Here is a 13,506-nt window from a genome sequence, read left to right on the forward strand (position 1 = left end):
CACGCCTGCTTGCCTCGCTCAGACAGGCCACGGAGAAGACGGAGGGCTTACACAGCATCACTTTATTGTCATTTCACATCCAAAGCAGTTGATGGAAGCACTGCCTTAGAGACAGGCAACCGAGCGGATCGGGGCCTGGAGCAGCTTCCTTATGAGGCTAGGCTACAGCATCAGGGGCTTTTTAGTTTGGAAACTGAGGCGACTAAGGGGAGACAAGCTATGCACGGAGGTGTGTTGAGCTATGCGTGGAGTAGAGAGAGTGGACAGAGAGAAATTTTCCTCCCTCTATCCCAACACTAGAACCAGGGGTGACCCCATCAAACTGAAGGCCAGGAAATCTAGGACCGACAAGAGGAAGTACTTTTTCACACAGTGCATAATTAATCTATGGAATTCTCTGCCACAGAGTGTGATGATGACCACTAGCTTGGATGGTTTTAAAAGAGACAAATTCATAGAGGACAGGTCTATCAATGGCTACTAGTCGGGTGACTATGGGCCACTTCCAGCCTCAGAGATGCCTCTCAATCCCAGTTGCAGGGGAGCAACAACAAGAGAGAGGGCATGCCCTCACCTCTTGCCTCTGGGCTTCCCAGAGGTATCTGGTAGGTCTCTGTGTGAAATGGGATGCTGGACTGGATAGGTCTTGGGCCTAGTCCAGCAGGGCTGTTCCTATGTTCTTAACCCAACACCATAAAAATAATCTGTTAAAAAAACAACAACTTAGTAGCATAGAAAAACTGACCAGGAGAAACAAAAAATGGAGCTGGGTCTCACAATCAGTGAGACCCGGTTTAGCACGGTGAGCGGGGGGTGGGGGGAGCCCTGGGCGGCCGTATCGACCACCCACACGATTGCTGGCTCCATGACGGAGCCAGTAGGGGCTGTGGAGCTCGGGGGCCGCATGGCCCTCGGAAGCTCCAGTATGCCCTGTGCAAGCGCGCAGGGCATACTGGGGAGACCCCCTGAGCCGGGAGGCGGCTTTTCACGATTGAGAAACCCGGGTTTGGGAAGCGCCGCGGCTACTCGCGATCGGGAAGCCCGGGTTTGTGGAGCGCTCGCTCCGCAAATCCGGACTTCAGGGAGGGCTACTAAAGCGGGCTAGCCACTCATAAACCACCGGGCTTGCCTGCGAGCCCGGTAGTTTACACAATCAGGTAAAATCAGGCTAGGCTCCCCTAGCCCGATTTTGCCTGGTGAGAATAGCCCCAGGGTCTTGCAAGAAAAACCAACCCTCTGCCCCAAAAACCTCTGCAAGGAACCATTCAAACAGACAGGAAGGGAGGGAAGGTGGGTAGATTTGGGATCTACTGGTTTAGGGGCTGCCAATCTTGGGTCCCCAGATCTGACCCCCATGTCCTGCTTCCTATGGTGACCAATCAGGTTTTTATTTATTTATTTAGTACATTAATACACCACCAATTACTAGCTCTCAATGCTGTTTACAAAAAGATACCTCCAAGAAGCTCACATTAAAGGTGATGATGTAGACAACGTAGTCGTTCACATGTCCGGGCAGGCGGCCAGGCTGGTTTAACTAACCTTCGCCCCAGTTAACTGCTGCCAGTTTCTGAGAGTGTGGCCCACTAAATATACTCAACATAGCCCCAGTGAACACATGATCCCAGAGTCTGGGGTAAGGGCCAGGCTAAAAGCGGGGCTAGGTGGTGCTACCCCTCTAGGATCAGGTCTGATCCTGGCTGTTCTCCCTCGCTACCTAACCCAGGCTGGGTTTTCCTAGCCTGAGTTAGGCTGTGTGTGAGAACAGCCTCAGTTTTTCTGCCACTGTTACCCTAAAGCAAGTGGCATTTGGAGGTATACTGACCCTGAGCATAGAGGTTCTATTTGGCTATAAGTTGACAGCCATTGATAAGCCTCTGCTCCTCCATGAATTGGTCTAATACCCTTTTAAAGCCACACTAGTGGCCATCAGCACATTTTTTTGTGACAGCAAATTCCATAAATTAATGTTGCACTGGGAAATCTGACACATCCCTACTTGAACCGTTTTCGGGGACAAGCATGAAGTGTCTCCACTTTAAATGCATGGTTGTTGTTTTTTAAGGAAAAACAAAAAAAAGGTGTGCCTCAGCAGTCAGATGTTTGGAAAATGCTGTGTTAAAAGCCGAAACAGAATTAGCATTATAACAAACTAAAGATACGAAAAGAACTGCAGGGCCTACAGCCACTTTCCTTGAGTGTCCGTGGAAGTAGGTGGAGGAGTCCGTTCGCATTAGATGAGAAACCACAGAAAAGGAGACCAGAGATTCCATTGGGCCATCTAGAGTTCAGCATCTTCTCAGGAAACCTGCAGAAAAGAATATATACTCTAGGTCTGTACATGATCACAAATTCCGGGTCAGATCCAAATCCAATCCGATACTGTAGGTATCGGTTTCGGGTCCTTTGGAACCTTCAGAATTCCAGCCTTAGATTCAGTATTGGATTTCCTCCTGGAAAAATGGTAATTTTTGTCGAAAAACTTCATAGAAGTCTATGGAGAAATATTTTTTGGTTTTTTTAAGCCTAGACAAGCCTGAAAGTCAGCAAAGAAGTAGGTGAGGATGTCAGGACTCCATGCATTTAAAGTGAAATCTGACCATCCATTGTTTTTAAATTAATTTGTTTAAAAGTAACCCAGAAATTGTACTCGCATCTGAAAACTGGGGAAGAAAAGGGATGTAACATCTGAGAACCACAGGGGAAGTGATGACACCCGAGTTTTTAAATGTCTGAGTAAATCGGCTAAATAAATAAAGAAGTGCATGGGCAGATGATGGAGCAGATAAGCACACAGATGGCAGAAAATGGATCCCTGCCCGCCCCGTCAGCCGCCATCCGGGGCAGGTGTGGGTGGGATACAGACTCAGTTTTGTATCCCTGCCACCATTCAGAGCTCCAGAATGCCCATAGTTTCCCCAAAATATACAGATAATACAGCGATGCCTCTCTTGACCACTGTAAAAAACACACACACACACACACACAAAACCACTTTCTCACCAGAGCATATCCGCACCTTTGATTGGTCCATTCTGAACAGGCGACTGGTTCGGTCGTGTTTGATCTGAAGGCCCGGAAGAGCTTCCTGGAGAGCATCACAGAGTGTGGCAAAATCCTGCTTCACGAAAATGTCCTGAAAAGTGGGACGGGGGGGGGGAATTACGCATGCACATCAGGCTTCTCGAGAGAGCGGAGACACTTTCGGGCAGCGTTGCTTCTCCCGACTCCTTCAGCCACCCAACTGTCTCCAAGACAGTGAAACACAAACTAACCTCAATACGGAGAAGAAATATTATTATTATTATTATTATTATTTTTACATTTATATCCCACTCTTCCTCCAAGGAGCCCAGAGCGGTGTACTACATACTTGAGTTTCTCTTTCACAACAACCCTGTGAAGTAGGCTAGGCGGAGAGAGAAGTGACTGGCCCAGAGACACCCAGCTAGTGTCATGGCTGAATGGGGATTTGAACTCGGGTCTCCCCGGTCCTAGTCCAGCACTCTAACCAACACCATGCTGGCTCTCTTAACTGCAGGGGAGTGATACAGTCATCAGCCTTGGATCCCCAGATGCAGCTGGACTACAAATCCCATCAGCCAGCTACAAGGGCCAACGGGAGTGGATGCTGGGAGCTGTTGTTCAGAAACCCTGCATTAATCCAAGCTGACCAGCCAGGGCAGGCCCTTTCCCACTGGTGCAGAGCAGAGCTTCAACAGTAATGGCAGGCTTAGTTACTGAGGAATGCCCGAATCTAGAACAGGCCTGCTCAACTTAGGGACTGTTTTTGGACTGCCACTCCCATAATCCCCAGCCACAGTGGCCAATAGCCAGGGATTATGGGAGTTGTAGGCCAACATCTGCCTACAACAGAAGTTGAGCTCTGTATTATTCTTGTGATATCCTGGAGAGCTCTTGTCTGTCGGTGCGGACAATACTCAGTTAGCTGGACCAAGGGTCTGACTCGGTAGAAGGCGGCTTCCTCTCACTCGTCCTTTCAGCCTTCTGTTCCCAAGGCAAATGCCTCCGAGAAGCTCGCAAGCAAGGAGTGAGGGAAACAGCCTTCCCCCGGGGGCAGTCTCGGGCTCTCAGAGGTAGACTGCTCCTGTATATGGAAGCTCCATTTCGCACCCCAGCGGAAGAGGCGTGGCTGGATGCTCCTCTCCAAACCGAGCCTGAGGTGAGGGAAGTGACTTCTACAGGTTAGTTAAGTCTGTTAAGTATTACGTCCAGCCTAGATTGGGCTGCTTGTGCGCGTGCCGGGATCGAGCCCGATTCCGGTGCTTCCCTCACAGGCAGCGCGGGTTTTTACCACGGCCTTTAGCCAGGGTTGAAGGGCGCGAACGTGCCTTCAACCCCAGGGCCGTGTGTGTGCTTGGGCTGTGGGCAGCCCAAGCGCACACAGAGTTGGGCCTCTAGAAAGCCCGGCTCACGGGGAGATTCCCCCAATGCACCTCACACATCATCACACAGTGCATTGTGGGATATCTGGAGGCCAGGACGCATTGTCCCAGCCTTGGGAGATCCGCATCCGCTCCCCACACACACACCGCCCTCTCCCCCACAAGATCAGTCATGAGAATAGCCTTACTGTGTAAATAAGAAAAAGCTGTGAGCAGACTCTCAGCTACAGCACTGTTCTCCATTATACGTAAGAACAGCCCTGCTGGATCAGGCCCAAGGAAGCCCATCTAGTCCAGCATCTTGTTTCCCACAGTGGCCCACCAGATGCCTCTAGGAAGCCCACAGGCAAGAGGTGAGAACATGCCCTCTCTCCTGCTGTTGCTCCCCTGCAACTGGGATTGAGAGGCATCGTGCCTCTGAGGCTGGAGGTGGCCTATAGCCACCAGACCAGTAGCCACAGATAGAGCCGTCCTCCATGAACTTATCTATAACAGAGCCTTTAGCCCTCCTATCTCGACTGCCAGTCCCACATGGCCTGTTCCCTCTCAGACATCCCGCCCTGCTTCCCACCAATGAACACCTACGGAGAGATCCAGAACTTCTAAGACGGTGCCAGAATTGGCCTGGATAGCTTTGAGGATCCCCACGCAGCCTTCGCTCTGAATGGGGTTCCTGGACACCTGCAGAGAAGAGAACAGAAACAAACAAACATTTAGAAAACATTTAGAAAACAGAAACATTTTACACACACACACACACATACACACACACACAGAGCATCGGGGTCTGGCCTCCTCCAGAAAGCTACTCACGCTGAGGCTCTTCAGAGTCTGGTTTTCTTTCAGGCCCAAAGCAAGGTGGAGAGCTCCTTCCAGCGAAATGCGGTTGTTGCTGAGGACAAGGGAGACGAGAGAACCACTCAAGCCCTTCGCTGCCTCCGATTCACCGAATCGAAGAGGCTAGGCAGACAAGGCTGTGGGGGAGAATCCCAGGCAAGAAGATGCTGGCCACGAAAGCCCAGGCCAGAAGTGGCCAAGCAGAGGCTCTCCAGCCCTGGCTGGACCACAACTCCCATCATCCCCCGCCACAATGGCCACTGTGGAGGGGGATGACGGGAATTGTAGTCCAACATCATCTTGGGATCCAAGATTGAGGACCCCACTGCTTCTCCACAACCCGCCATCTACAGTATGGAGATAGTGACAGACGCATTCAAGACCAGGCTGAATGAGGAGGCCGGGGGAGAACTGTGGTCAGAGAGGGCTACATGAACACCAAGCCTCATTACCTGACATGGAGTTCCTCTAATACGTTGTTGGCTTTCAGGGCCTCTCCCAGGGCAGCCGCCCCACTGTTGCCAAAGCCGTTGTAGGAAAGATCCAGCACCCGCAGGAAGAAGTTCGCCTGGAGGGGCCGAGAGAGAGAGAGAGAGAGGCAGCCTTGGGAGAGAACTCGGAGGCCCTGTGGCCATACCAGGCATGGAGGAAGAGCTGGTCTTGTGGTAGCCAGCATGACTTGTCCCCTTAGCTAAGCAGGGTCCGCCCTGGTTGCATATGGATGGGAGACTAGAAGTGTGAGCACTGGAAGATCTTCCCCTTCTTAGGGGATGGAGCCGGTCTGGGAAGAGCATCTAGGTTCCCAGTTCCTCCCCTATGATCTCCAAGATAGGGCTGAGAGAGATTCCTGCCTGCGATCTTGGAGAAGCCACTGCCAGTCTGGGTAGACAATACTGAGCTAGACAGACCAATCTCGCTCAGTATTGAGCTAGACTGGAGGAGGAGAGGGCTATCAACGGCTACTAGTCGGAGGGCTGTGGGCCACCTCCAGCCTCAAAGGCCAGATGCCTCTGAGTACCAGTTGCAGGGGACCTGAGTACCAGTTGCACACGCAACATTGTACAGTATTTAGCGGGATGAAAATCTGGGAAAGAACGCAGCAGCTCCGACTTACCCCCAACCCTTTGGCGACAGCAACTGCTCCATGGCCCCGGAAGTAATTCCAGCTGAGGTTGAGCTTCCTCACGCCAGCGTTTTCTGCAATTGCTGACCCAAGAACTTCACCTGGTTAAATATAGGCAGGGTCAAAACAAAAAACAAAACAACGGCAGCAGAATACAGGGAATTAAGGAGGGGCTTGGGGTGATTTGGGGGGCAGGGGAAAGACGCCTTGCTAAGAGTGTCAGAAACAATGAAGAGACCCCTTTGGATTTCCCCCAAAGTGTCCCCCATCTGAGAATGCCTCGCGTTGCAGCAACAGGATTAGCCTTTTTCAGCCTCCGAGCTCAAAACACGCTTGAGATTTCTCCCCACAGAGCTGGAAGGGGAAAGCATGAGGATTAAGAGAGCTGCGAGAGAGAGGGAAAGTGCGCTGTGCGAATGTGTGCGTGGCGCAAATGCCTCGAGCCAATTCCCGCAAGGGAGCTCGCCCAGAAAGGTTCCGCTTTCTGCTCCCCGGGAACGAGGCCCCGTGAAGAGGGAGGGCAGGAGCGCAGCAGAACTGCCAGGATTGGGGGAGGACCTTGTATTTGCACCTCCAGCATCGAGGCGTCTGGGATCAGGGCTGGCTGCTCCAGTCACACGCACTTCTTATATTGCTGCTGCCTGATATAGGAGTTCCGCACATTCGGGGAAACACAACAGTGGGGATTCGAACCGGCAACCTCTTGCTCCCTAGGCAAGTCACTTCCCTGCTGTGCCATTAGGTGGCCTCAGTAGTATTAGTAGTATACCGCTTTTCATTTTTAAAAAATCCCAAAGCGGGTTACCCACTTTATGTGGGTTTGGATTGTCCTCTCAAAAGGCGTGAGATCGTTTCAATCCACCCAAGGGCTGCTGTGATAAAGGAAGCAGGAAATGGCTCCAAAACCCCCATATTTTGGAAATATAAAACATGAGAGTTGTTCAGACTAAAGTATTGATGTGTAGCCCCATTGCAATAGCAGGCATCAGTGAGTTGTGACCCTTTCAGTGGGACTAAAGGTAAAGTGTGCCGTCGAGTCGGTGTCGACTCCTGGCGACCACAGAGCCCTGTGGTTGTCTTTGGTAGAATACAGGAGGGGTTGACCATGGCCTCCTCCCGTGCAGTATGAGATGATGCCTTTCAGCATCTTCCTAGATCGCTACTGCCCGATAGAGGCATTTCCCATAGTCTGGGAAACATACCAGTGGGGATTCGAACCGGCAACCTCTTGCTCCCTAGGCAAGTTCTGCGCCATTAGGTGGCTTACATCTTTGCAGCCCATCACTCAAACAAAATACCTGCCAGCTCGCCAAGCATGTTGTGACTCAGATCAAGGGACTCCACTTTCTTGTTGGTCACGAAAGCATCTGCCAGGTATTTGGCCGCATGGTCGTTCAGTTCGTTTCCAGAAAGTTTCACCGTCACCAGAGTTGTGTTCTCCCGAAGCATGGCAGACAAAGCCTTTGCCCCTTTCCCTCCTACTCTGTTCTCCGATAAATCCACATCTGGGAGAGAAGAAGACCACAAGCTCTGAAACCCTCACAAGAAGGTCTCCACTCCACGCTCCTCACAACCAGGTGCCAGATCCCATGACCTTCAGGTTTCCTTGCCCTTCATTTAACCCAGAGGGGTCTCAACCTTGGGTCCCCAGATATTGTTGGTCTACATGGCCATGATGGCTGGCGGTGATGAGAGCTGCAACTCCTACAACATCCAGGGGCACAAGGTTGAGAATCCCTGGGCTAACGCCCTTGAGCAGAGATTGAAGCAGGACAAAAGCCCAATCCAGACATTATGACCACCCCCACCACCCAAGTTCCCTCTAACAGGGAATCCCAGATTTTGTAGACTACAACTCCCAGAATCCCTAAGCACAAGCCATTGCAGCTGGGGATTGTGGGAGTTGTAGTCAGCAACATCTGGGAATCCCTGTTAGAGGGAACACGACCCCTCTCCTACTTGAGCAGGTGAAAACAGTCATCAGACTGTTAATGGGCACCAAGCACCAGACTGACCTAGGCAGGGTTCCATCCTTCCTGTCCTCGGAAAGGCTCAGATACTCTGCCTCCCCTGCTGCGTACCTATCACAGCTAGAAATCCCAAGCCACGGGAGGGATTATACCCTCGCCCGTTGCCAGCCCTTCCCTCTGCCATACTGGAAGGCAAGTACAGAAAGATCTCAATTGCTGAGAGACTTCATCCCTATGACACTGCTGCCCAATATGGGTGTCTTCCATAATCTGGGAAACATACCAGCGGGGATTCGAACAGGCAACCTCTTGCTCTCTAGGCAAGTAACTTCCCCGCTGCGCTTCTACTTTTATGAACAGCTATATACCCCTTCTCAATAAAAATTCCCAAAACGTTTTACATAGATAAATTTGGATGGGTGGCTTAGATAGATAGATAGATAGATAGATAGATAGATAGATAGATAGATAGATAGAAGAAAGAGGGCTCCCTGTCCCCAAAGAGCTCCTAATCCTTATAAATAAAATAAAATAAAATAAAATAAAATAAGATAGACAGCAGCAACAGCCACTGTAGGGATGCTGTGCTGGGGACGGATAGGGCAAGTTGCTCTCCCCCTGCTCAGTACAAGAGAATTTTATTGCAGCACACCTAAGATGTAGCAGTTTTCCTTTAGCATCTCTGCCACTGCGGCTGATCCATCCTGGTCCAGCCCGTTGTCACTCAGGTTTAACCTCACCACCGATGTGTTGTTTGTCAAGGAAAGAGCCAGAGCTTTCGCCCCCTGAAATAGAAAAGAGAAAACCATTTGTAAGCACATACGAATGGCCTACTCTGGACCAAACCATGGGTCCATCTAGTCCAGAACTCTGGCCTAGGAACACAGGAAGCTGAGTCCGACCATTGGTCCATATAGCTCAGTATTGTCTTCACAGACTGGCAGCGGCTTCTCCAAGGTTGCAGGCAGGAGTCTCTCTCTCAGCCCTATCTTGGGAGATGCCCAGGAGAGAACTTGGAACCTTCTGCTCCTCCCAGAGTGGCCCCATCCCCTGAGGACAACATCTTACAGTGCTCCCACATGTCTCCCATTCAAATGTAAACCAGGGCAGACCCCACTTAGCAAAGGGGACATTCCATGCTTGCTACCACAAGACCAGCTCGTTCATATAAACAGCAGATGAAGCGGCAAACGTGTCTAGAAGTTTATTTCGGTCATAGACCAACAATAACCATTCAAACGTAATGCAGACACATTACAAATACAGACAGATCTTACATATCAGCCTACATAATACATAGTACCATATACAACAAAAGCAATTAAAAAAACATCTTAATCAAAACGAGTCTGACTGTGCCTAATATAGATAGCAGCGGCACAAAACCTGGCCACTTGAAAAGGCATCATTATCCCCGGCTAAAAGTATATTAACACGACAAGTTTCAGATCATCTGGGGAGTGCAATAATTAACAGTTCACATAACTTGAAATGAAATTTACTATTTAAAAACACATGCTCCACTATTTCAATCTTGCCGTTCTGGCAGGAATGTTAATTGATTTTAATTGTTTTTGTTTTGATGTAAACCGCCCTGAGCCATTTTGGGATAGGCGGTTATAAATCAAATGAATAAATAAATAACATGGGACATTGGGATGGGGCCATCTCCTCATCTTGCCTGTCCTGTTCTCCTTAGGTCACTGTGGACAGACCTCCCATCACCTTTCAACCCACTGCAGTCCTCCAATATTTGGGTGGCCCATTCTCTGCACACCCCTTGTTCCCTTCCACCAGAACCAAAGAGTCCAGTATCTCCACCGTCCAAGGGCAGAGAGGGGGCAGGTGCAGCCACTGTGATTTCTATAGGGCTTTAAGATGCTCAGATTACAGTCCGTACAACAACCGTGTAACGCAGGTCAATCTCATTACCCCACTGCAAGTGGAAAGGCTGAAGAGCAGGGTAAGAGCTGCTGAGAAAGGAGAGGAGCCTCCAGCCAACTAGCATTCAGGGCCAGAACAAAAATCCAAACTCACAAGAATTCTCAGTGTTGGGTCCCCAGATGTTATTGGACTTCAACTCCCAAAATCCCCAGCCCCAGTGGGGACTGTGGGAGTTGAAGTCCAATAATACCTGGGGACCCAACGTTGAGAATCATCTAACTCATCTTCCAAGCCAGTCCCACAATGGTTCCTCGCCAGTACAAGAGGGCAATAACCAGACCGCAGGAAAGCCATGCTATCCCTCTCTTACCTTTGGGCCAAGGCCCCGGTGCCTCAGACTCAATTCGGGATCTTTCATGTGCCGTAAAAAATATGAGATTGGGACAACACCAAACATTTGGCAGGCATGAAGGTATTTGGCTTTTCCACTTGGATCGTAAGTAGTCTTAGAAGCTGTCAGGGAAAAGAGAAAGGAAGGATAGCATTCGAAGGGTCCGCTCCTTTATAAGTTGCGGTCTTCCATTTGCAACCCTGTTGGTCTTCCCTGTTGGTCTTCCATTTGCAACCAAGGGCATCATAAGCTTAAGCATCCCAGCTCAAAAGCAATAAATCACTTAATCAACAGCTATTCCAGTCAAAACAAGAAGCCATAAGGACGTTCTGCCATGAAAGCGTCTTTGACATGAACAGGAGCAGAATGTTGTGTTGACCACTAGTACGGATGGGTTTTTAAGGAAGGACTAGATACATTCACGGAGGGTAGGCCTATGAAAGGCTGGCGGAAGGAACCTCCACATTCAGAGGCGGCATTCGCATCTTCAAGACATTGGGGGCTATTGGCATGGCGGAAGAAACTCCACCTTCACACCGTGGTTTTGATAATCCAAGTAATTGTTTTTATTGATACAAAGACAGTTTCAACTGAAAATGGGCCAGAGAGAGCCCGTGCAGGTTATAGACCTGATCAGACCCCAAAGACCACTTGCAAAGTACATGATACTGTCTGATCTGGTCATAATTGGACTCAAGTTGCTTAAACATGTTCAGTCAGTTAGCTGGACATTTACACATGTATACTAAACAAGAAAGTTACAGTAACAAACCATATCTACCATGCATGATTAGAATGCTCCAGACATGGTTTTGCAAAGTGCAGCTGACACTTTAGCTGTCTTCTAAAGTGTTATTCAAATCTCCAGAGACCTTTCTCCCAAAATCTATTTCAAGCCAAAACCCCAAACTAGCCATTTCCTGCCTGCAGTGCTAAGCCCGTTGTCTTGTTTTCTCCTTGCAAAGCATTTCTGCTCAAAACAGCTCTAGCATCGAACTAACAAAATGGCTTCGGTATGGTCAAGCAAGCAAAACGACTTCCACAGCATGAAACTTTAATTCTGTACCTTCCAGTTCAAGGTCTGTGTCCCAATCTTCCTGCCTTTCGTCATCATCTTCCTCAGCCTCCTCTTCGGATTCCTCCCCTTCCGAATCATTCCCTGTATTCTCGATGGGGTAGGAGGCATTGCTACCCTCGTGCACAGTCTGGAGATCACCAGAGGATCTGGAAACAGTCTGAGGAAACACACAGTCAAGATGTGTTTGTACACACACTTTACTCTGAGAAAAACGTGCAAGAAGAAATCCATCTACTAAAACCTTTACAAAACAAGTTTGGTTCCTCTTTTGCCTCCCCTGTCAACTTTTGTTCATTTATTTATTTAAATTATTTATATTCCACCCTTCAGTGCTTTAGCCACCTAATGATACAGCGGAGAAATGACTTGATTAGCAAGCCAGAGGTTGCCGGTTCAAATTCCTGCTGATATGTTTCCAAGAGAGTGATATAGGAAGATGCTGAAAGGCATGATCTCATACTGCACGGGAGGAAGCAATGGTAAACCCCTCCTGTATTCTCGGGAGGAAGCAATGGTAAACCCCTCCTGTATTCTACCAAAGACAACCAGAGGCCTCCGTGGTCGCCACAAGTCGACTCCGACTCGACGGCACACTTTACCTTTACTGCTTGGTGCGGCTCACAACAACAAGACAATAAAAACCAGCATAAAATTAAGAACAAAACAGTAAAACAAAACACTGGGCAGTAGAAAAGAAATCAAATCAAACAGACCCCATTAAAAACCATTTAAAACTCATTCGACTGCACTAAAAACCATCAAAAGCCACGTTTAGATTGTAAACTCCTTGAGGCAGAGGACTATCATTTTGTACGTTGTTAAAGAAAGTCAAGTAAAATTGTGCTGTCGAGTCGGTGTCAACTCCTGGCACCCACAGAGCCATGCGGTTTTATTTGGTAGAATACAGGAGGGATTGACCACTGCCTCCTCCCGCACAGTATGAGATGATGCCTTTCAGCATCTTTCCTATATCGCTGTCTGGGAAACATATCAGCAGGGATTCAAACCGGCAACCTCTGGCTTGCTAATCAAGTCATTTCTCCGCTGCACCATCAGGTGGCTAAAGCACTGAGGGGTGGAATATAAATATTTTAAATATAGGTAAATATTTATAAATAAATATAGCCCAATATAGGTGTTTCCCACAGTCTGGGAAACAGACCAGCTCGAACTGGCAACCTCTGGCTTGCTAGGCAAGTCATTTCCCTGCTGAGCCATTAGGTGGCATTGTTAAATAGCAAGCATTCTGTACCTTCAGAGAAAGTCCTAGGATGGCTTACAAGATGTGTGCATGTTGCAAGCAAGCAAGGAGTGGATAATAATACTGCCCTACCTTACAGGGTTGTTGTAAGGATCACAACCAGACAATCCACACAAAGCACTCTGAAGACACCATACCGCACTAAACAGGCAAGGGCCTGTTTAGAGTCTTCTTGATTCCTTATTTGCGGCTTGCAAACCTTTCTCATTCAGTTCCAGGGAAGATGCAGAGAGGGAGGCATTAAAGAACTACAATTCCCAGGATTCCCCACGACAGTTCCCAGGATCCTCCATTCCCCATCTCGCCAGTCTCAACCCAGCCACCAACGCCCCTTCTCGGGCTCGGCTTTCTTCCCCTCACCACTGAGCTTCGGGAGCCACCTCCACTGGTGCTGCTACTGCTGCTGCTGACATCGGAGGGAGAACTGCTGCCCGGAGGCCGGCTCTCGCTCTCCTGCTCGGGCACAGGCGACAGGGGCAACTTCAGCATCAGCGCGGCTGCGGCCTGCTCAGAGTTGCGGCTGCCATGGCAACGGCGTCGCGCAGGCCGGGGGGAG

General features: G+C 49.4%; 1 protein-coding gene across 1 annotated transcript; it reads right to left on the reverse strand.

Moving 5' to 3' along the window:
* Window positions 1-44: 44 nt before the first annotated feature.
* On the reverse strand, window positions 45-13,506 carry LRRC74B (leucine rich repeat containing 74B). The gene is made up of 11 exons (XM_053279848.1): window positions 13,311-13,506; window positions 11,678-11,846; window positions 10,591-10,733; window positions 8,989-9,121; window positions 7,665-7,871; window positions 6,358-6,467; window positions 5,696-5,811; window positions 5,220-5,298; window positions 4,992-5,087; window positions 3,020-3,136; window positions 45-2,308 (listed from the first exon to the last, which is right to left on the reverse strand). The coding sequence occupies exons 1-11, from the start codon at window positions 13,437-13,439 to the stop codon at window positions 2,300-2,302; spliced, it is 1,308 nt and encodes a 435-aa protein (XP_053135823.1). The 5' UTR covers window positions 13,440-13,506; the 3' UTR covers window positions 45-2,299.

This window comes from Hemicordylus capensis, chromosome 15, assembly GCF_027244095.1.
Source record: "Hemicordylus capensis ecotype Gifberg chromosome 15, rHemCap1.1.pri, whole genome shotgun sequence".
Classification (NCBI taxonomy): Eukaryota; Metazoa; Chordata; class Lepidosauria; order Squamata; family Cordylidae; genus Hemicordylus; species Hemicordylus capensis.